At 35.3% G+C, this 23,530-nt stretch overlaps 2 protein-coding genes across 3 annotated transcripts; both read left to right on the top strand.

The window, feature by feature from the left end:
• Positions 1 to 590: 590 nt before the first annotated feature.
• On the top strand, positions 591 to 11,354 carry LOC130417928 (uncharacterized). Of its 2 annotated transcripts, none has more exons than XM_056744846.1 (10): positions 591 to 705; positions 814 to 1,089; positions 2,220 to 2,279; positions 2,497 to 2,562; positions 4,148 to 4,423; positions 5,554 to 5,613; positions 5,831 to 5,896; positions 7,481 to 7,756; positions 10,146 to 10,205; positions 10,936 to 11,354. In XM_056744846.1, the coding sequence occupies exons 1-10, from the start codon at positions 651 to 653 to the stop codon at positions 11,040 to 11,042; spliced, it is 1,302 nt and encodes a 433-aa protein (XP_056600824.1). In that variant the 5' UTR covers positions 591 to 650; the 3' UTR covers positions 11,043 to 11,354. The 2 variants fall into 2 exon arrangements, with proteins under 2 accessions (XP_056600824.1, XP_056600147.1); XM_056744169.1 differs by having other exon boundaries at positions 5,804 to 5,896.
• Positions 11,355 to 13,700: 2,346 nt separating this feature from the next.
• Positions 13,701 to 22,563, top strand: LOC130429051 (myosin light chain kinase, smooth muscle-like). The gene is made up of 11 exons (XM_056757413.1): positions 13,701 to 13,715; positions 14,574 to 14,608; positions 14,858 to 14,917; positions 15,115 to 15,180; positions 16,769 to 17,044; positions 18,171 to 18,230; positions 18,428 to 18,493; positions 20,012 to 20,287; positions 21,116 to 21,175; positions 21,373 to 21,438; positions 22,152 to 22,563. Exons 5-11 carry the CDS (start codon positions 16,870 to 16,872, stop codon positions 22,256 to 22,258), a joined length of 810 nt encoding a protein of 269 aa, XP_056613391.1. The 5' UTR covers positions 13,701 to 13,715; positions 14,574 to 14,608; positions 14,858 to 14,917; positions 15,115 to 15,180; positions 16,769 to 16,869; the 3' UTR covers positions 22,259 to 22,563.
• Positions 22,564 to 23,530: the final 967 nt, after the last annotated feature.

Below are 23,530 nucleotides of genomic sequence, written 5' to 3'. Positions count from 1 at the left end.
AGATCTTTGAAAGATTATGTAAAAAATAAACCAATCAGCAATAAGAAAAGTCTGTGTTGACAGAACCCCATATGCTCAACAATCGTGTCTCAGCTGGAATCTAATATTTATAACCATCGACTCTTGTTCAGATCTCCAAATAAAGGAAGTGTATAGAACTAAGTGACAACATTACTTTCCATTTGTTATTATGTAAATGGTTTAATTTAATTTAATTATATTTTTTGAAAAAATAACAAAAATGTTTAATTTAGAATATGGTCATGGACATGTTGCCCAGAAATTATTGTTGTGGACAATGGTTTGGAAGAAAACTATACTTCCCATCCACCACCCAACAGTCTCAAAACTACAAACATATATCTGTATTTTCATAAAGAAATGATTCAGTTTATTTAACAGTGTTGTAATGTGGGTCACTTAAAGTTAAACATGGCTTTGTAGACTACACTTATTGTGGCTCTTCAGAGAAAATGTTAAATGTTCTTTCATTTATAAATTAAATGTAAGCAATAGTTAAGCCCAACTTTATCACACAGACACATGCTCATACACACACACGCACACACACACACACACACACAGATTTACCGCTTACATTTTTAATCTAAGAGCAGACGTTCGTCCGATTCTCACACTGACAGCAGAAAATGAAACATTTCATCTTAATGTGTCTCTTGCTCTTCATACACACATCTCAGAGCCGTGAGTATCATTTGTCTTTTACTACTTTGCTGAATGTCTCCAGACTGTAAATAAAAATAACAACCTGTTATTTTATGTAAATTTGTTCATCAGTGTTTGTTTTGACAGAACTACAACATCAGAGGTCCACTGAGGGAGCTGATGTCTTTCTCATCTGTAAACATGAAGGGAAAGTGCAGTGGAGTAAAGGCAGAGATGGATATAGACTGATAATCCTCACTGCAGAAAGATCGGAGGAGATAAAAAAACACAGTGCAGATCCTCATAACCGTTATAGTGTGATAGATGATTTAGATCTACACATCAAGAATGTTTCTCTCTCTGATTCTGGAATTTACTACTGTAATGCAACAGCAACTGTGAATCTGACAGTAACAGCATCAGGTGAGTGTTCATATTATACAAATAATCGGTAAAACTTGCAAAACAATACAGATCTCACAAACATGTTGCATATTTTTGTTGGCCAAGTTACAGGCCTTTTCTTTTAGGACAATCCACAAGGTCTCAGTCATTAATTCTCAATATTATATATAACAAATTTGACCCATGTACAGACTATATGGTTCGGCTGTTATAAGTGAATGTGATCATGTGTTCAGCGTGTGGTCTCTGTAGCCTAAATGTTCTTTCTGATGAAGCTGGTTGACCAGAATATAAAGTTAACATTGTGTTATGTTTAAATCTGCATATATTCATTCATATTCATTGTTTATTATGATGCACATGGAAGTTATTCTTAAAGCTGCAAGATTTTTGTACATTCGTGTGTAAAAGATAAAGTCAGTAATGAGAACATGTGCTTCTTTAATACAGAACACTTTGTGGCTCTATGTGGTTGGATAGATAAACAATCGTGCTTCAGTTAACACTTGTTCAGACCACGAAACAAAGGAAGTATATACAAAATAAAGTGACTATGCTTTTAAAATTGTTATTAAGTTCATGGTTTAATAATTTTCATTCTATTTTTGTTATGATAAAAAGAGCAATATTGTCCTCTGCATGATGAAAATGGGGTCGTCATTTTTATTTGGAAATATCCCCTCAGCAACAGATGAACATTCACGAACATGTCAGAAGTTAATAGCAACAACAACAAGTTTATGCCGTGATCTTCGCACATGTTTAAGAATTAAGCGTTTAGTAGATGAATTCCAATTGCAACCGATGTAAACACGACAGCTTATACTTTTCGGATCAGACGTCTTTGTGTTATTTGCAGGCGGACCATTAAAGAACGCGACACTCACGTCTCGTGTAAATCCTGTAAAATTCAACCAATCAGATTGTGACTTTAAACATGCTGAAGTGTTTCCAGAAAGTGTGGCTTATACATCAGTCGTTCAGCCAAAGCTCCGTGGCATGACGTCTGAGACTGAGGCCTTAACAAAAAACTTGTTTTTAAAAATTTTTATAAAGCAGCAGGGCTACGTCAATGATTCTTTACTAAACAAATCCTTCAATTTCCCTACTAAGTTTGGCTGTGTCTGATATGTTTGCTGTATTTGCAGATTTTTCAAAGCCAACTGAGTCCAGCAAAAGTTCAACAGAAGCCACCACACCAGCACCAGGTTTATTCACATATCCTTTGCATATACTGTATACTTAAATCTATATATATTGAACTGATAGAATCTGTGTGTAAGCAAAATAATTTGTCATTGAACCTACTAGAAAATGCCAGAAATCATTCAAATAATTCTTCAGACAATTAAGGAACATTTCAGATGTATTTGTATTTCAGTAAACATTCATTTGCAGTATTTTTTCCACTTCTGCCCATTTCAGAGATCTCTACCAGTGTAGCTCAAACCAGAAAAACTCACAACACAGATCAACCCAAACCAACACAAGGTTTATATTTAACTTCAATTGTTCCTGTTCTGTTCAGATGAATGTTTGTGTTTGGTGTCACGCTTGGGCTATCAGACCTTTAAAACCACAGTCTCGTGCAGGACAGGAGTGGTGGGAATAAACACAAGTTCAAAAAGGTTTATTCCAAATGAAGAAGCCAATATCCAAAAGATATAGTCCCAAATGCAAAAAGGATAAAGAAACAAGGTGTACCAGAAACTGGTCAGGTGCAAATACAGGCAAACACACTGAAAACATGTAACATCCACAGGGTCCCCGCGAGACAAAAGATGTTTATACAAAATAAAGTCACAATGCTTTTAAAGGTATTGTTTAGTTAATGGTTTAATAATTTTCATTCTATTTTTGTTATGATGAAAATAGCAATATTGTCCTCTGCATGATGAAATTCAGGTCGTCATTTTTAATTGGAAATATTCCCTCAGCAACAGATGAACATTCACGAACATGTCAGAAGTTAATAGCAACAACAACCAGTTTATGCCGTGATCTTCGCATGTCTTTAAGAATTAAGCGTTTAGTAGATGAATTCCCATTGCAAAAAAAATCTTGCTTGTTGTGATATTTATAAAGTTTTGGACACAAGCATCTGAGACACAACACATGCTTGTGTTCAGTACTGCTGGTGTCTGTAACAGGACAACCACTGATTTTTCTGTTCAAGAAACTCCTCTCACACATGTGGTCAGTCCATCGTGCAAAAAACTGTGCAAAGTTTAATCTGCATGTATTGCTTCTCTTGCTGCACGTGTGACGTGTGTACGCTAAAAGATCTTTGAAAGATTATGTAAAAAATTAAAAAATCAGCAATAAGAAAAGTCTGTGTTGACAGAACCCCATATGCTCAACAATCGTGTCTCAGCTGGAATCTAATATTTATAACCATCGACTCTTGTTCAGATCTCCAAATAAAGGAAGTGCATAGAACTAAGTTACAGCATTACTTTCCATTTGTTATTATGTTAATGGTTTAATTATTATTATTTTTTTAAATACCAAAAATGAATATCCATATGGTCATGGACATGTTGCCCGAAATTATTGTTGTGGACAATGGTTGGTAAGAAAACTATACTTCCCATCCACCACCCAACACTCTCAAAACTACAAACATATATCTGTATTTTCATAAAGAAATGATTCAGTTTATTTAACAGTGTTGTAATGTAGGTCACTTTAAGTTAAACATGGCTTTGTAGACTACACTTATTGTGGCTCTTCAGAGAAAATGTTAAATGTTCTTTCATTTATAAATTAAATGTAAGCAATAGTTAAGCCGTCCTTTATCACACACACACACACACACACACACACACACACATACACACACACACGGATGTACCGCTTACATTTTTAATCTAAGAGCAGACGTTCGTCCGATTCTAACACTGACAGCAGAAAATGAAACATTTCATCTTAATGTGTCTCTTGCTCTTCATACACACATCTCAGAGCCGTGAGTATCATTTGTCTTTTACTACTTTGCTGAATGTCTCCAGACTGTAAATAAAAATAACAACCTGTTATTTTATGTAAATTTGTTCATCAGTGTTTGTTTTGACAGAACTACAACATCAGAGGTCCACTGAGGGAGCTGATGTCTTTCTCATCTGTAAACATGAAGGGAAAGTGCAGTGGACTAAAGGCAGAGATGGATATAGACTGATGATCCTCACTGCAGAAAGATCGGAGGAGATAAAAAAACACAATGCAGATCCTCATAACCGTTATAGTGTGATAGATGATTTAGATCTACACATCAAGAATGTTTCTCTCTCTGATTCTGGAATTTACTACTGTAATGCAACAGCAACTGTGAATCTGACAGTAACAGCATCAGGTGAGTGTTCATATTATACAAATAATCGGTAAAACTTGCAAAACAATACAGATCTCACAAACATGTTGCATATTTTTGTTGGCCAAGTTACAGGCCATTTCTTTTAGGACAATCCACAAGGTCTCAGTCATTAATTCTCAATATTATATATAACAAATTTGACCCATGTACAGACTATATGGTTCGGCTGTTAAAAGTGAATGTGATCATGTGTTCAGCGTGTGGTCTCTGTAGCCTAAATGTTCTTTCTGATGAAGCTGGTTGACCAGAATATAAAGTTAACATTGTGTTATGTTTAAATCTGCATATATTCATTCATATTCATTGTTTATTATGATGCACATGGAAGTTATTCTTAAAGCTGCAAGATTTTTGTACATTCGTGTGTAAAAGATAAAGTCAGTAAAGAGAACATGTGCTTCTTTAATACAGAACACTTTGTGGCTCTATGTGGTTGGATAGATAAACAATCGTGCTTCAGTTAACACTTGTTCAGACCGCGAAACAAAGGAAGTATATACAAAATAAAGTGACTATGCTTTTAAAATTGTTATTAAGTTCATGGTTTAATAATTTTCATTCTATTTTTGTTATGATAAAAAGAGCAATATTGTCCTCTGCATGATGAAAATGGGGTCGTCATTTTTATTTGGAAATATCCCCTCAGCAACAGATGAACATTCACGAACATGTCAGAAGTTAATAGCAACAACAACAAGTTTATGCCGTGATCTTCGCACATGTTTAAGAATTAAGCGTTTAGTAGATGAATTCCAATTGCAACCGATGTAAACACGACAGCTTATACTTTTCGGATCAGACGTCTTTGTGTTATTTGCAGGCGGACCATTAAAGAACGCGACACTCACGTCTCGTGTAAATCCTGTAAAATTCAACCAATCAGATTGTGACTTTAAACATGCTGAAGTGTTTCCAGAAAGTGTGGCTTATACATCAGTCGTTCAGCCAAAGCTCCGTGGCATGACGTCTGAGACTGAGGCCTTAACAAAAAACTTGTTTTTAAAAATTTATATAAAGCAGCAGGGCTACGTCAATGATTCTTTACTAAACAAATCCTTCAATTTCCCTACTAAGTTTGGCTGTGTCTGATATGTTTGCTGTATTTGCAGATTTTTCAAAGCCAACTGAGTCCAGCAAAAGTTCAACAGAAGCCACCACACCAGCACCAGGTTTATTCACATATCCTTTGCATATACTGTATACTTAAATCTATATATATTGAACTGATAGAATCTGTGTGTAAGCAAAATAATTTGTCATTGAACCTACTAGAAAATGCCAGAAATCATTCAAATAATTCTTCAGACAATTAAGGAACATTTCAGATGTATTTGTATTTCAGTAAACATTCATTTGCAGTATTTTTTCCACTTCTGCCCATTTCAGAGATCTCTACCAGTGTAGCTCAAACCAGAAAAACTCACAACACAGATCAACCCAAACCAACACAAGGTTTATATTTAACTTCAATTGTTCCTGTTCTGTTCAGATGAATGTTTGTGTTTGGTGTCACGCTTGGGCTATCAGACCTTTAAAACCACAGTCTCGTGCAGGACAGGAGTGGTGGGAATAAACACAAGTTCAAAAAGGTTTATTCCAAATGAAGAAGCCAATATCCAAAAGATATAGTCCCAAATGCAAAAAGGATAAAGAAACAAGGTGTACCAGAAACTGGTCAGGTGCAAATACAGGCAAACACACTGAAAACATGTAACATCCACAGGGTCCCCGCGAGACAAAAGATGTTTATACAAAATAAAGTCACAATGCTTTTAAAGGTATTGTTTAGTTAATGGTTTAATAATTTTCATTCTATTTTTGTTATGATGAAAATAGCAATATTGTCCTCTGCATGATGAAATTCAGGTCGTCATTTTTAATTGGAAATATTCCCTCAGCAACAGATGAACATTCACGAACATGTCAGAAGTTAATAGCAACAACAACCAGTTTATGCCGTGATCTTCGCATGTCTTTAAGAATTAAGCGTTTAGTAGATGAATTCCCATTGCAAAAAAAATCTTGCTTGTTGTGATATTTATAAAGTTTTGGACACAAGCATCTGAGACACAACACATGCTTGTGTTCAGTACTGCTGGTGTCTGTAACAGGACAACCACTGATTTTTCTGTTCAAGAAACGCCTCTCACACATGTGGTCAGTCCATCGTGCAAAAAACTGTGCAAAGTTTAATCTGCATGTATTGCTTCTCTTGCTGCACGTGTGACGTGTGTACGCTAAAAGATCTTTGAAAGATTATGTAAAAAATTAAAAAATCAGCAATAAGAAAAGTCTGTGTTGACAGAACCCCATATGCTCAACAATCGTGTCTCAGCTGGAATCTAATATTTATAACCATCGACTCTTGTTCAGATCTCCAAATAAAGGAAGTGCATAGAACTAAGTTACAGCATTACTTTCCATTTGTTATTATGTTAATGGTTTAATTATTATTATTTTTTTAAATACCAAAAATGAATATCCATATGGTCATGGACATGTTGCCCAGAAATTATTGTTGTGGACAATGGTTGGTAAGAAAACTATACTTCCCATCCACCACCCAACACTCTCAAAACTACAAACATATATCTGTATTTTCATAAAGAAATGATTCAGTTTATTTAACAGTGTTGTAATGTAGGTCACTTTAAGTTAAACATGGCTTTGTAGACTACACTTATTGTGGCTCTTCAGAGAAAATGTTAAATGTTCTTTCATTTATAAATTAAATGTAAGCAATAGTTAAGCCCTCCTTTATCACACACACACACACACACACACACACACACACACACACACACACGGATGTACCGCTTACATTTTTAATCTAAGAGCAGACGTTCGTCCGATTCTCACACTGACAGCAGAAAATGAAACATTTCATCTTAATGTGTCTCTTGCTCTTCATACACACATCTCAGAGCCGTGAGTATCATTTGTCTTTTACTACTTTGCTGAATGTCTCCAGACTGTAAATAAAAACAACAACCTGTTATTTTATGTAAATTTGTTCATCAGTGTTTGTTTTGACAGAACTACACCATCAGAGGTCCACTGAGGGAGCTGATGTCTTTCTCATCTGTAAACATGAAGGGAAAGTGCAGTGGAGTAAAGGCAGAGATGGATATAGACTGATGATCCTCACTGCAGAAAGCAAGGAGGAAATAAAAAAACACAGTGCAGATCCTCATAACCGTTATAGTGTTGGGGATGACTTAGATCTACACATCAAGAATGTTTCTCTCTCAGATTCTGGAATTTACTACTGTAATGCAAATGCAACTGTGAATCTGACAGTAACAGCACCAGGTGAGTGTTCATATTATACAAATAATCGGTAAAACTTGCAAAACAATACAGATCTCACAAACATGTTGCATATTTTTGTTGGCCAAGTAACAGGCCATTTCTTTTAGGACAATCCACAAGGTCTCAGTCATTAATTCTCAATATTATATATAACAAATTTGACCCATGTACAGACTATATGGTTCGGCTGTTATAAGTGAATGTGATCATGTGTTCAGTGTGTGGTCTCTGTAGCCTAAATGTTCTTTCTGATGAAGCTGGTTGACCAGAATATAAAGTTTACATTGTGTAATGTTTAAATCTGCATATATTCATTCATATTCATTGTTTATTATAATGCACATGGAAGTTTTTCTGAAAGCTGCAAGATTTTTGTACATTCGTGTGTAAAAGATAAAGTCAGTAAAGAGAACATGTGCTTCTTTAATACAGAACACTTTGTGGCTCTATGTGGTTGGAAAGATAAACAATCGTGCTTCAGTTAACACTTGTTCAGACCGCGAAACAGAGGAAGTTTATACAAAATAAAGTCACAGTGCTTTAAAAATTGTTATTAAGTTCATGGTTTAATAATTTTCATTCTATTTTTGTTATGATGAAAATAGCAATATTGTCCTCTGCATGATGAAATTGGGGTCGTCATTTTTAATTGGAAATATCCCCTCAGCAACAGATGAACATTCACGAACATGTCAGAAGTTAATAGCAACAACAACAAGTTTACTCCGTGATCTTCGCACATGTTTAAGAATTAAGCGTTTAGTAGATGAATTCCAATTGCAACCGATGTAAACACGACAGCTTATACTTTTCCGATCAGACGTCTTTGTGTCATTTGCAGGCGGACCATTAAAGAACGCGACACTCACGTCTCGTGTAAATCCTGTAAAATTCAACCAATCAGATTGTGACTTTAAACATGCTGAAGTGTTTCCAGAAAGTGTGGCTTATACATCAGACGTTCAGCCAAAGCTCCGTGGCATGACGTCTGAGACTGAGGCCTTAACAAAAAACTTGTTTTTAGAAAATGTATAAAGCAGCAGGCCAACGTTAAAGATACTTTACCAAACAAATTAGGTGTCTGTTATGTTTGCTTATTTGCAAATTTTTCAAAGCTAACTGCATCCCACAAAAGTTCAACAGAAGACACCACACCACCACCAGGTTTATTCACATATACTTTGAATTTACTGTATATTTAAATCTACATAGTGATCTGATAGAATTTGCGCGCTAGTAAAATAATTCGTCATTGAACCTACTAGAAAATGCCAGAAATCATTCAAATAATACTTCAGACGATTTAACAATATTTCAGACGTATTTGTATTTCAGTAAACATTCATTTGCAGTATTTTTTCCACTTCTGCCCATTTCAGAGATCTCTACCAGTGTAGCTCAAACCAGAAAAACTCACAGCACAGATCAACCCAAGCCAACACAAGGTTTATATTTAACTTCAATTGTTCCTGTTCTGTTCAGATTAATGTTTGTGTTTGGTGTCACGCTTGGGGTAACCGACTCCTAAAACCCCAGAGTCTCGTGCAGGCCAGGACTGGTGGGAAAAAACACTGAAAAGACAAGTTCAAATAGGTTTATTCCAAATGAAGAAGCCAATATCCAAAAGATATAGTCCCAAACGCAAAAACAATAAAGAAACAAGATGTACCAGAAACTGGTCTGGTGCAAATACAGGCAAACAAACTGAAAAGGTAAACTGGAATGTCTCAGATACTATGCATAGATCAGGTACACGTAACATCCACAGGGTCCCAAAAACACGCACACGGTCAAAACAAGTGCGGATGACATCAAGACCAGATGTTAGGAAAGGGAACACATAGACAAGCTTAAATAGTGTCTGGGTAATTAGGTGCATCTCTTGAAGAAATCAAAGATGGCTGACGGAGTAGTGCATGATGGGGAATGTAGTTTTGTTAAAGTCCTGTGACTGAGATCGGGTAAATCGTGGTGTGAGCGCTGATTTAGGGGGTGTGGTCGGTCAATGGAGCCGAGGATGTTACATTTGGGCTTTGTGTTCAGAGTTTTTCATCAATTCTATCATGTTTTGCTTAATCTTGTGCTAAACATTCTTTTCTAATCAATTTACTTCTTCGCTTTTTTCGTATACTTCTATCTCTATTTTGTTTGTTATAAAAAATATAACCCATAATTATAAATAGATGCCATCACTTCATTACCTTTTCATCTGGCTGTGTGTCAATAAATATTTTGTTGAAGAGTTGTGCTTTCAATACTATTATCTTCCAGCTACACCTACATCTACAGGAAACATTGTGAATAATTACAGTTCTCAATCGAACACCAATGTACAAATATTTTGCAGTGCATAAAACAAATCAAGGTTTTTTTGGTCTTGTGTTTCCAGATTTGAGCACAACAAGCACAAGATCAAGCACGCGAACTGAAGAAACCAACAAAAGAAAAAGTTTGTAGATAACCACTTTTTTGTACTAGATAAAAAACTTCCTAACCAAGTGTTTTCAGAAAATGTATATAGATGCTTCAATTGGATATGTAAAACATCAAACACATTTCCTGTATTAATGTTTGCATGTGTTAGCTACAGTATATCATCAACACTCTCAAAGCTACAAACATAAATCTGTATATTCATTAAGAAATGATTCAGTTTATTTAGCAGTGTTGTAATGTAGGTCACTTTAAGTTGACTATATGCTTTCACAAAGTTTACAGTGAAACATACAGCACTGTAAAGGGATAGTACACCCAACAATGAAAGTTCTTTCATGGATTACTCGCTCTCTAGTTGTTCCAAATCTGTATATATTTCTTTGTTTGGTAGAACACAGAGAAAAATATTTTGATGAATGCTTGTGTAACCAAAAAGTTATTTTACCCCATTGACTACTATAGTAGGAAAAATAACATGTTAGTCAAAAGTTCCCCAGAACTGTCTGCTGTCCTACATTCTTTAAAATATCTTATTTTAAATATATAAAGTTTTTCCTACTATGTTAGTCAATGGTGGGCAAAACTGTTTGGTGACAAGCATTATTCCAAATATGTAAGGCAAAGCTGTGTATTTCATAGGTTTAGAAAGTGCAAATGATTGTCATGAATAATTCTCTTATTTTATTTTGACATCATTATTAGATAAAAACTGATCTCCTTCATATTCTTCATTCGTTTATAAGATGAACTCAAAGCAACTACAGGGTCCATCCACAGACACTCAGAAGACAGCACACCAGCCCCAGACTCATCTACTGCTTTCACATATTATTGTATGAAGGAAAACTAGAAGAACTTGTGATATGATTCTGCTATTATTAAGATTTAAGAAAATATTAAGAGAAGTAATGAATGAGCCAGTTTCTTCAGTTGTTGTTTGCAGTTGCCATATTGTCAAAAACTTTTCAAACATTCATAATAAATAAATAGTTGTGTGCTTTTTTCTGTCAGGTTATCAAGTGTTTACATCCGGGTTTAAAGTATATCACAGAATTTAACATGAGATTTTATTACCAGCAATGCGCCATTTTATTGTATTACTTGTTTCTTGTTACCAATGGCAAAAAAAAAAATTTTATTAAACGTTTCTGTTTCTAAAATATTTGATCTTTTTCTTTGCATAAGTCCAAGGCATGTACTCATTTGACCCATGTACAGACTTTATGGTTCGGCTGTTATAAGTGCATGTGATCATGTGTTCAGCGTGTGGTCTCTGTAGCCTAAATGGTCTTTATGATGAAGCTGCCTGACCAGAGGATAAAATTAACATTGTCCATCCATCCATCCATCTTCTTCCGCTTCATCTGGGGCCGGGTCGGGGGGGCAGGAGTCTAAGCAGGGATGCCCAGACTTCCCTCTCCCTAGACACTTCCTCCAGCTCTTCCAGGGGGACACAGAGGCGTTCCCAGGCCAGCCGGGAGACATAGTCCCTCCAGTGTGTCCTAGGTATTCCACGGGGTCTCCTCCCGGTGGGACATGCCCGGAACACCTTCCCGGGAAGGCGTCCAGGGGGCATCTGGAAAAGATGCCCGAGGCATCGAGAGGGGTCAGCTGAAGTTAACATTGTGTAATGTTTAAATCTGCATAAATTCATTCATATTCATTTTTTATTATGCTGCACATGTGAGTTATTGTGTATGCTGAAACATTTTAGTACATTCACGTGTAGAAGATAAAGTCAGTAATGAGAACGTTATGTTTGTAAAGTGTGATATATTGATCTTTCAGCACACAAAAACTAACTGACAAGAATTGTATCGCTTTTCTTCAGTTCCAACGCAAAAAAACAAATGAGGCCATTTATTACTTGGCTGGAGATACAGACATAGTTTAACTTGATAAGAGAGGACATTTTAACATTTTTGTTGTTTTCTATCAGTTGTTGATATATTTTTCTTTAAATGAATCTACAGAACATGAGAAAAGAAGAAGTGTAAAGCTGTTGCATCATTTACTATATTAACAGATGTAAAAAACACAAAGCTAAAAGCAACAAAGGCAAAAATAACTGTCCTCTTTTTCTACATGCAACCACACCATTTTAGACTTCCTCTTCAGAAAGGACATTAGTCAAGACAGGGTGTCTAGCATGCATGTGTTAATACAATGTTAATACATAAGTGATTTATGATGATTTGATGGTCTTTCTGATGAATCTGGTTTCCCAAGAAAATCTAGCTTGATGTGATATTTATAAAGTTTTGGACACAAGCATCTGAGACACAACACATGCTTGTGTTCAGTACTGCTGGTGTCTGTAACAGGACAACCACTGATTTTTCTGTTCAAGAAACTCCTCTCACACATGTGGTCAGTCCATCGTGCAAAAAACTGTGCAAAGTTTAATCTGCATGTATTGCTTCTCTTGCTGAACATGTGACGTGTGTACGCTAAAAGATCTTTGAAAGATTATGTAAAAAATAAACCAATCAGCAATAAGAAAAGTCTGTGTTGACAGAACCCCATATGCTCAACAATCGTGTCTCAGCTGGAATCTTATATCTTTATAACCATCGACTCTTGTTCAGATCTCCAAATAAAGGAAGTGTATAGAACTAAGTGACAACATTACTTTACATTTGTTATTATGTTAATGGTTTAATTTAATTTAATTATATTTTTTGAAAAAATAACAAAAATGTTTAATTTAGAATATGGTCATGGACATGTTGCCCAGAAATTATTGTTGTGGACAATGGTTGGGAAGAAAACTATACTTCCCATCCACCACCCAACAGTCTCAAAACTACAAACATATATCTGTATTTTCATTAAGAAATGATTCAGTTTATTTAACAGTGTTGTAATGTGGGTCACTTTAAGTTAAACATGGCTTTGTAGACTACACTTATTGTTGGCTCTTCAGAGAAAATGTTAAATGTTCTTTCATTTATAAATTAAATGTAAGCAACAGTTAAGCCGTCCTTTATCACACACACACACACACACACACACACGGATGTACTGCTTACATTTTTAATCTAAGAGCAGACGTTCGTCCGATTCTCACACTGACAGCAGAAAATGAAACATTTCATCTTAATGTGTCTCTTGCTCTTCATACACACATCTCAGAGCCGTGAGTATCATTTGTCTTTTACTACTTTGCTGAATGTCTCCAGACTCTAAATAAAAACAACAACCTGTTATTTTATGAAAATTAGTTTATTTGTGTTTGTTTTGACAGAACTACACCATCAGAGTTACACTGAGGGAGCTGATGTCTTTCTTAACCTTAAACATGAAGGGAAAGTGTGGTGGAGTAAAGTCAGAGATGGATATAGACTGATGATCCTCACTGGAGAAAGATCGGAGGAGAAAAAAAAACACAATGCAGATCCTCATAACCGTTATAGTGTGACAGATGATTTATATCTACACATCAAGAATGTTTCTGTCTCAGATTCTGGAATTTACTTCTGTAATGCAACAGCAACTGTGAATCTGACAATAACAGCACCAGGTGAGTGTTCATATTATACAAATAATCTGTAAATCTTGCAAATCTTTCAAAACAATACTGATCCCACAAACATGCGGACATGTTGCATATTTTTGTAGGCTATGTTACAGGCCATTTCTTATAATACGATCCACAAGGTCTCAGTCATTAATTCTCACTATAATATATAACAAATTTGACCCATGTACAGACTATATGGTTCGGCTGTTATAAGTGAATGTGATCATGTGTTCAGTGTGTGGTCTCTGTAGCCTAAATGTTCTTTCTGATGAAGCTGCCTGACCAGAGGATAAAGTTAACATTGTGTAATGTTTGAATCTGCATATATTCATTCATATTCATTGTTTATTATGCTGGACATGTGAGTTTTCTGCAAGCTACAAGATTTTTGTACATTCGCGTGTAGAAGATAAAGTCAGTAATGAGAACATGTGCATCTTTAATACAGAACACTTTGTGGCTCTATGTGGTTGGATAGATAAACAATCGTGCTTCAGTTAACACTTGTTCAGACCGCAAAACAAAGGAAGTATATACAAAGTGAAGTTACAATACTTTGTTTAAATTGTTATTTAGTTAATGGTTTAATAATTTTCATTCTATTTCTGTTATGATGAAAATAGCAATATTGTCCTCTGCATGATGAAATTGGGGTCGTCATTTTTATTAGGAAATATTCCCTCAGCAACAGATGAACATTCACGAACATGTCAGAAGTTAATAGCAACAACAACAAGTTTATGTCGTGATCTTCGCATATGTTATGAATTAAGCATTTAGTAGATTAATTCCCATTGCAACTGATGTAAACACGAGAACTTATACTTTTCTGATCAGACGTCTTTGTGTTATTTGCAGGCAGACCATTAAAGAACGCGACACTCACGTCTCCTGTAAATCCTGTAAAATTCAACCAATCAGATTTTGACTTCAAACATGCTGAAGTGTTTCCAGAAAATGTGGCTTTTACATCAGATGTTCAGCCAACGCTATGAGGGCGTCTGAGACTGAGGCCTTACCAAAAAACTTGTTTTTAGAAGATGTATAAAGCAGCAGGCCTACGTCAAAGATACTTTACCAAACAAATCCTTCAATTCCCCTCCTAAGTTTGGCTGTGTCTGATATGTTTGCTGTATTTACAGATTTTTCAAAGCCAACTACGTCCAGCAAAAGTTCAACAGAAGCCACCACACCACCACCAGGTTTATTCACATATACTTTGCATATACTGTATACTTTAATCTATATATATTGAACTGATAGAATCTGTGTGTAAGCAAAATAATTTGTCATTGAACCTACTAGAAAATGCCAGAAATCATTCAAATAATTCTTCAGACATATTTGTATTTCAGTAAACGTTCATTTGCAGTATTTTTTCCACTTCTTCCCATTTCAGAGATCTCTACCAGTGTAGCTCAAACCAGAAAAACTCACCACACAGATCAACCCAAACCAACACAAGGTTTATATTTAACTTCAATTGTTACTGTTCTGTTCAGATTAATGTTTGTGTTTGGAGTCATGCTTTGGCTATCCGACCTTTAAAACCACAGTCTCGTGCAGGACAGGAGTGGTGGGAAAAAACAAGTTCAAAAAAGTTTATTCCAAATGAAGAAGCCAATATCCAAGAGATATAGTCCCAAATGCAAAAAGGATAAAGAAACAAGGTGTACCAGAAACTGGTCAGGTGCAAATACAGGCAAACAAACTGAAAACATGTAACATTGACAGGGTCCCCGCGAGACAAAAGATGTTTATACAAAATAAAGTCACAATGCTTTTAAAGGTATTGTTTAGTTAATGGTTTAATAATTTTCATTCTATTTTTGTTATGATGAAAATAGCAATATTGTCCTCTGCATGATGAAATTCAGGTCGTCATTTTTAATTGGAAATATTCCCTCAGCAACAGATGAACATTCACGAACATGTCAGAAGTTAATAGCAACAACAACCAGTTCATGCCGTGATCTTCGCATGTCTTTAAGAATTAAGCGTTTAGTAGATGAATTCCCATTGCAAAGAAAATCTTGCTTGTTGTGATATTTATAAAGTTTTGGACACAAGCATCTGAGACACAACACATACTTGTGTTCAGTACTGCTGGTGTCTGTAACAGGACAACCACTGATTTTTCTGTTCAAGAAACGCCTCTCACACATGTGGTCAGTCCATCGTGCAAAAAACTGTGCAAAGTTTAATCTGCATGTATTGCTTCTCTTGCTGCACGTGTGACGTGTGTACGCTAAAAGATCTTTGAAAGATTATGTAAAAAATAAACCAATCAGCAATAAGAAAAGTCTGTGTTGACAGAACCCCATATGCTCAACAATCGTGTCTCAGCTGGAATCTAATATTTATAACCATCGACTCTTGTTCAGATCTCCAAATAAAGGAAGTGCATAGAACTAAGTTACAGCATTAATTTCCGTTTGTTATTATGTTAATGGTTTCATTATTATTATTTTTTTAAATACCAAAAATGAATATCCATATGGTCATGGACATGTTGCCCGAAATTATTGTTGTGGACAATGGTTGGTAAGAAAACTATACTTCCCATCCACCACCCAACACTCTCAAAACTACAAACATATATCTGTATTTTCATTAAGAAATGATTCAGTTTATTTAACAGTGTTGTAATGTGGGTCACTTTAAGTTAAACATGGCTTTGTAGACTACACTTATTGTTGGCTCTTCAGAGAAAATGTTAAATGTTCTTTCATTTATAAATTAAATGTAAGCAATAGTTAAGCCCTCCTCTATCACACACACACACACACACACACACACACACACACACATACACACACACACGGATGTACCGCTTACATTTTTAATCTAAGAGCAGACGTTCGTCCGATTCTCACACTGACAGCAGAAAATGAAACATTTCATCTTAATGTGTCTCTTGCTCTTCATACACACATCTCAGAGCCGTGAGTATCATTTGTCTTTTACTACTTTGCTGAATGTCTCCAGACTCTAAATAAAAACAACAACCTGTTATTTTATGTAAATTTGTTAATTTGTGTTTGTTTTGACAGAACTACACCATCAGAGGTCCACTGAGGGAGCTGATGTCTTTCTCATCTGTAAAAATGAAGGGAAAGTGCAGTGGACTAAAGGCAGAGATGGATATAGACTGATGATCCTCACTGCAGAAAGCAAGGAGGAAATAAAAAAACACAGTGCAGATCCTCATAACCGTTATAGTGTGATAGATGATTTAGATCTACACATCAAGAATGTTTCTCTCTCTGATTCTGGAATTTACTACTGTAATGCAAATCCAACTGTGAATCTGACAGTAACAGCACCAGGTGAGTGTTCATATTATACAAATAATCTGTAAATCGTGCGAAACGATTCAGATCTCACAAACATGTTGCATATTTTTGTTGGCCGAGTTACAGGCCATTTCTTTTAGGACAATCCACAAGGTCTCAGTCATTAATTCTCAATATTATATATAACAAATTTGACCCATGTACAGACTATATGGTTCGGCTGTTATAAGTGCATGTGATCATGTGTTCAGTGTGTGGTCTCTGTAGCCTAAATGTTCTTTCTGATGAAGATGGTTGACCAGAGGATAAAGTTAACATTGTGTAATGTTTAAATCTGCATAAATTCATTCATATACATTGTTTATTATGCTGCACATGTGAGTTTTTCTGCAAGCTACAAGATTTTCGTACATTCGCGTGTAGAAGATAAAGTCAGTAATGAGAACATGTGCATCTTTAATACAGAACACTTTGTGGCTCTATGTGGTTGGATAGATAAACAATCGTGCTTCAGTTAACACTTGTTCAGACCGCAAAACAAAGGAAGTATATACAAAGTGAAGTTACAATACTTTGTTTAAATTGTTATTTAGTTAATGGTTTAATAATTTTCATTCTATTTCTGTTATGATGAAAATAGCAATATTGTCCTCTGCATGATGAAATTCAGGTCGTCATTTTTATTTGGAAATATTCCCTCAGCAACAGATGAACATTCACGAACATGTCAGAAGTTAATAGCAACAACAACAAGTTTATGTCGTGATCTTCGCATATATTATGAATTAAGCATTTAGTAGATTAATTCCCATTGCAACTGATGTAAACACGAGAACTTATACTTTTCCGATCAGACGTCTTCGTGTTTTTTGCAGGCAGACCATTAAAGAACGCGACACTCACGTCTCTTGTAAATCCTGTAAAATTCAACCAATCAGATTTTGACTTCAAACATGCTGAAGTGTTTCCAGAAAATGTGGCTTTTACATCAGATGTTCAGCCAACGCTATGAGGGCGTCTGAGACTGAGGCCTTACCAAAAAACTTGTTTTTAGAAGATGTATAAAGCAGCAGGGCTACGTCAAAGATACTTTACCAAACAAATCCTTCAATTCCCCTCCTAAGTTTGGCTGTGTCTGATATGTTTGCTGTATTTGCAGATTTTTCAAAGCCAACTACGTCCAGCAAAAGTTCAACAGAAGCCACCACACCAGCACCAGGTTTATTCACATATACTTTGCATATACTGTATACTTTAATCTATATATATTGAACTGATAGAATCTGTGTGTAAGCAAAATAATTTGTCATTGAACCTACTAGAAAATGCCAGAAATCATTCAAATAATTCTTCAGACATATTTGTATTTCAGTAAACGTTCATTTGCAGTATTTTTTCCACTTCTTCCCATTTCAGAGATCTCTACCAGTGTAGCTCAAACCAGAAAAACTCACCACACAGATCAACCCAAACCAACACAAGGTTTATATTTAACTTCAATTGTTACTGTTCTGTTCAGATTAATGTTTGTGTTTGGAGTCATGCTTTGGCTATCCGACCTTTAAAACCACAGTCTCGTGCAGGACAGGAGTGGTGGGAAAAAACAAGTTCAAAAAAGTTTATTCCAAATGAAGAAGCCAATATCCAAGAGATATAGTCCCAAATGCAAAAAGGATAAAGAAACAAGGTGTACCAGAAACTGGTCAGGTGCAAATACAGGCAAACAAACTGAAAACATGTAACATCGACAGGGTCCCCGCGAGACAAAAGATGTTTATACAAAATAAAGTCACAATGCTTTTAAAGGTATTGTTTAGTTAATGGTTTAATAATTTTCATTCTATTTTTGTTATGATGAAAATAGCAATATTGTCCTCTGCATGATGAAATTCAGGTCGTCATTTTTAATTGGAAATATTCCCTCAGCAACAGATGAACATTCACAAACATGTCAGAAGTTAATAGCAACAACAACCAGTTTATGCCGTGATCTTCGCATACATTTAAGAATTAAGAGTTTAGTAGATGAATTCCCATTGCAAAAAAAATCTTGCTTGTTGTGATATTTATAAAGTTTTGGACACAAGCATCTGAGACACAACACATACTTGTGTTCAGTACTGCTGGTGTCTGTAACAGGACAACCACTGATTTTTCTGTTCAAGAAACGCCTCTCACACATGTGGTCAGTCCATCGTGCAAAAAACTGTGCAAAGTTTAATCTGCATGTATTGCTTCTCTTGCTGCACGTGTGACGTGTGTACGCTAAAAGATCTTTGAAAGATTATGTAAAAAATAAACCAATCAGCAATAAGAAAAGTCTGTGTTGACAGAACCCCATATGCTCAACAATCGTGTCTCAGCTGGAATCTAATATTTATAACCATCGACTCTTGTTCAGATCTCCAAATAAAGAAAGTGCATAGAACTAAGTTACAGCATTACTTTACATTTGTTATTATGTTAATGGTTTCATGTTGCCCAGAAATTATTGTTGTGGACAATGGTTGGGAAGAAAACTATACATCCCATCCACCACCCAACAGTCTCAAAACTACAAACATATATCTGTATTTTCATTAAGAAATGATTCAGTTTTTTTTAACAGTGTTGTAATGTAGGTCACTTTAAGTTAAACATGGCTTTGTAGACTACACTTATTGTTGGCTCTTCAGAGAAAATGTTAAATGTTCTTTCATTTATAAATTAAACGTAAGCAATAGTTAAGCCCTCCTTTATCACACAGACACATAGTCTCACACACACACACGGATGTACCGCTTACATTTTTAATCTAAGAGCAGACGTTCGTCCGATTCTCACACTGACAGCAGAAAATGAAACATTTCATCTTAATGTGTCTCTTGCTCTTCATACACACATCTCAGAGCCGTGAGTATCATTTGTCTTTTACTACTTTGCTCAATGTCTCCAGACTGTAAATAAAAACAACAACCTGTTATTTTATGTAAATTTGTTAATTTGTGTTTGTTTTGACAGAACTACACCATCAGAGGTCCACTGAGGGAGCTGATGTCTTTCTCATCTGTAAAAATGAAGGGAAAGTGCAGTGGACTAAAGTCAGAGATGGATATAGACTGATGATCCTCACTGGAGAAAGATCGGAGGAGATAAAAAAACACAATGCAGATCCTCATAACCGTTATAGTGTTACAGATGATTTAGATCTACACATCAAGAATGTTTCTCTCTCTGATTCTGGAATTTACTACTGCAATGCAACAGCAACTGTGAATCTGACAGTAACAGCACCAGGTGAGTGTTCATATTATACAAATAATCTGTAAATCTTGCAAAACAATACTGATCCCACAAACATACGGACATGTTGCATATTTTTGTTGGCCAAGTTACAGGCCATCTCTTTTAGGACAATCCACAAGGTCTCAGTCATTAATTCTCAATATTATATATAACAAATTTGACCCATGTACAGACTATATGGTTCGGCTGTTATAAGTGAATGTGATCATGTGTTCAGTGTGTGGTCTCTGTAGCCTAAATGTTCTTTCTGATGAAGCTGGTTGACCAGAATATAAAGTTTACATTGTGTAATGTTTAAATCTACATATATTCATTCATATTCATTGTTTATTATGCTGCACATGTGAGTTTTTCTGCAAGCTACAAGATTTTTGTACATTCACGTGTAAAAGATAAAGTCAGTAAAGAGAACATGTGCTTCTTTAATACAGAACACTTTGTGGCTCTATGTGGTTGGATAGATAAACAATCGTGCTTCAGTTAACACTTGTTCAGACCGCAAAACAAAGGAAGTATATACAAAGTGAAGTTACAATACTTTGTTTAAATTGTTATTTAGTTAATGGTTTAATAATTTTCATTCTATTTCTGTTATGATGAAAATAGCAATATTGTCCTCTGCATGATGAAATTGGGGTCGTCATTTTTGGAAATATCCCCTCAGCAACAGATGAACATTCACGAACATGTCAGAAGTTAATAGCAACAACAACAAGTTTATGTCGTGATCTTCGCATACGTTTAAGATACTTTACCAAACAAATCCTTCAATTCCCCTCCTAAGTTTGGCTGTGTCTGATATGTTTGCTGTATTTGCAGATTTTTCAAAGCCAACTGCGTCCAGCAAAAGTTCAACAGAAGCCACCACACCACCACCAGGTTTATTCACATATACTTTGCATATACTGTATACTTAAATCTATATATATTGAACTGATAGAATCTGTGTGTAAGAAAAATAATTTGTCATTGAACCTACTAGAAAATGCCAGAAATCATTCAAATAATTCTTCAGACATATTTGTATTTCAGTAAACATTCATTTGCAGTATTTTTGCCACTTCTGCCCATTTCAGTGATCTCTACCAGTGTAGCTCAAACCAGAAAAACTCACCACACAGATCAACCCAAACCAACACAAGGTTTATATTTAACTTCAATTGTTACTGTTCTGTTCAGATTAATGTTTGTGTTTGGTGTCATGCTTGGGCTATCCGACCTTTAAAACCACAGTCTCGTGCAGGCCAGGAGTGGTGGGAAAAAACAAGTTCAAAAAAGTTTATTCCAAATGAAGAAGCAAATAACCAAAAGATATAGTCCCAAATGCAAAAAGGATAAAGAAACAAGGTGTACCAGAAACTGGTCAGGTTTCAAATACAGGCAAACACACTGAAAACATGTAACATCCACAGGGTCCAAAAAAGAAAACCCCCACGATCAAAACAAGTGCAAATGACATCAAGACCAGATGTAATGAAAGGGAACACATAGACAAGCTTAAATAGTGTCTGGGTAATTAGGTGCAGGTGGTGAAGAAATCAAAGATGGCTGACGGAGTTGACTTTCAGCTGATTTGTTCGCTTGTTTATGTCAAACGGTATGTGACATGTATTTTGAACTTGTATTACACTTTACTATGAATATTTTGTTAATTTTCAACCTTAATGGATGGATTTTAACATAATATAAAACGTTTTGGTGACAAGCATTATTCCAAATATGTAAGGCAAAGCTGTGTATTTCAATGTTATCTTTAGAAAGTGCAAATGATTGTCATGAATAATTCTCTTATTTTATTTTGACATCATTATTAGATAAAAACTGATCTCCTTCATATTCTTCATTCGTTTATAAGATGAACTCAAAGCAACTACAGGGTCCATCCACAGACACTCAGAAGACAGCACACCAGCCCCAGACTCATCTACTGCTTTCACATATTATTGTATGAAGGAAAACTAGAAGAACTTGTGATATGATTCTGCTATTATTAAGATTTAAGAAAATATTAAGAAAAGTAATGAATGAGCCAGTTTCTTCAGTTGTTGTTTGCAGTTGCCATATTGTCAAGAACTTTTCAAACATTCATTATAAATAGTTGTGTGCTTTTGTCTGTCAGGTTATCAAGTGTTTACATTCGGGTTTAAAGCATATCACAGAATTTAACATGAGATTTTATTACCAGCAGTCTGCTGTTTGATTGTATTACTTGTTTCTTGTTACCAATGCCAAAAAAAATATTTTATTAAACGTTTCTGTTTCTAAAATATTTGTTCTTTTTCTTTGCATACGTCAAAGGCATGTACTCATTTGACCCGTGTACAGACTATATGGTTCGGCGGTTATAAGTGAATGTGATCATGTGTTCAGTGTGTGGTCTCTGTAGCCTAAATGTTCTTTCTGATGAAGCTGCCTGACCAGAGGATAAAATTAACATTGTGTAATGTTTAAATCTGCATATATTCATTCATATTCATTTTTTATTATCCTGCACATGTGAGTTTTTCTGCAAGCTACATTCATGTGTAAAAAATAAAGTCAATAATGAGAACATGTGCTTCTTTAATACAGAACACTTTGTGGCTCTATGTGGTTGGATAGATAAACAATCGTGCTTCAGTTAACACTTGTTCAGACCGCGAAACAAAGGAAGTTTATACAAAGTGAAGTTACAATACTTTGTTTAAATTGTTATTAAGTTCATGGTTTAATAATTTCTCATTCTATTTTGTTATGATGAAAAAAGCAATATTGTCCTCTGCATGATGAAATTGGTGTCGTCATTTTTATTTGTTGATAAGTTTACTCTTGATTTTCTTACTCTATTACATTTTTGGTGGTTGGTAACGCATTCGTGATGAATAGGAGCAATTTTAATGCAATGGGGTTACACCTATATCATCTAAGGCAATTTATAACAAATTAATTTCTACCCAAACACACATTTAATGTGATCGAGTGTACACATTGAAGTTGTGAAACTGAGTCTTTCTTTGAATCACACGAACATGCACACAGACATTTCTTATGTTGTCATCTTAAATGAGATCTTACTTTACACTGCCTCATTCCCTTCCCATTTCAGATTTCACCACTTCTAAAAACTAAAAACAAAACTGATATCTGTTCTTTCAGTAGGAAATTCTTCATTAAGTTTATAAAGATGTTTTGTAATGTAGATTGTTTGGTGTGTCAAACCAAGCAATCGCTAAACCCTACCCTGACCACAGACAC

Source organism: Triplophysa dalaica, chromosome 1 (genome assembly GCF_015846415.1).
Source record: "Triplophysa dalaica isolate WHDGS20190420 chromosome 1, ASM1584641v1, whole genome shotgun sequence".
NCBI classification, from domain to species: Eukaryota; Metazoa; Chordata; class Actinopteri; order Cypriniformes; family Nemacheilidae; genus Triplophysa; species Triplophysa dalaica.
The sequence above is the reverse complement of the archived record's forward strand: the minus strand, read 5'-3'. Positions and strand labels throughout refer to the sequence as shown.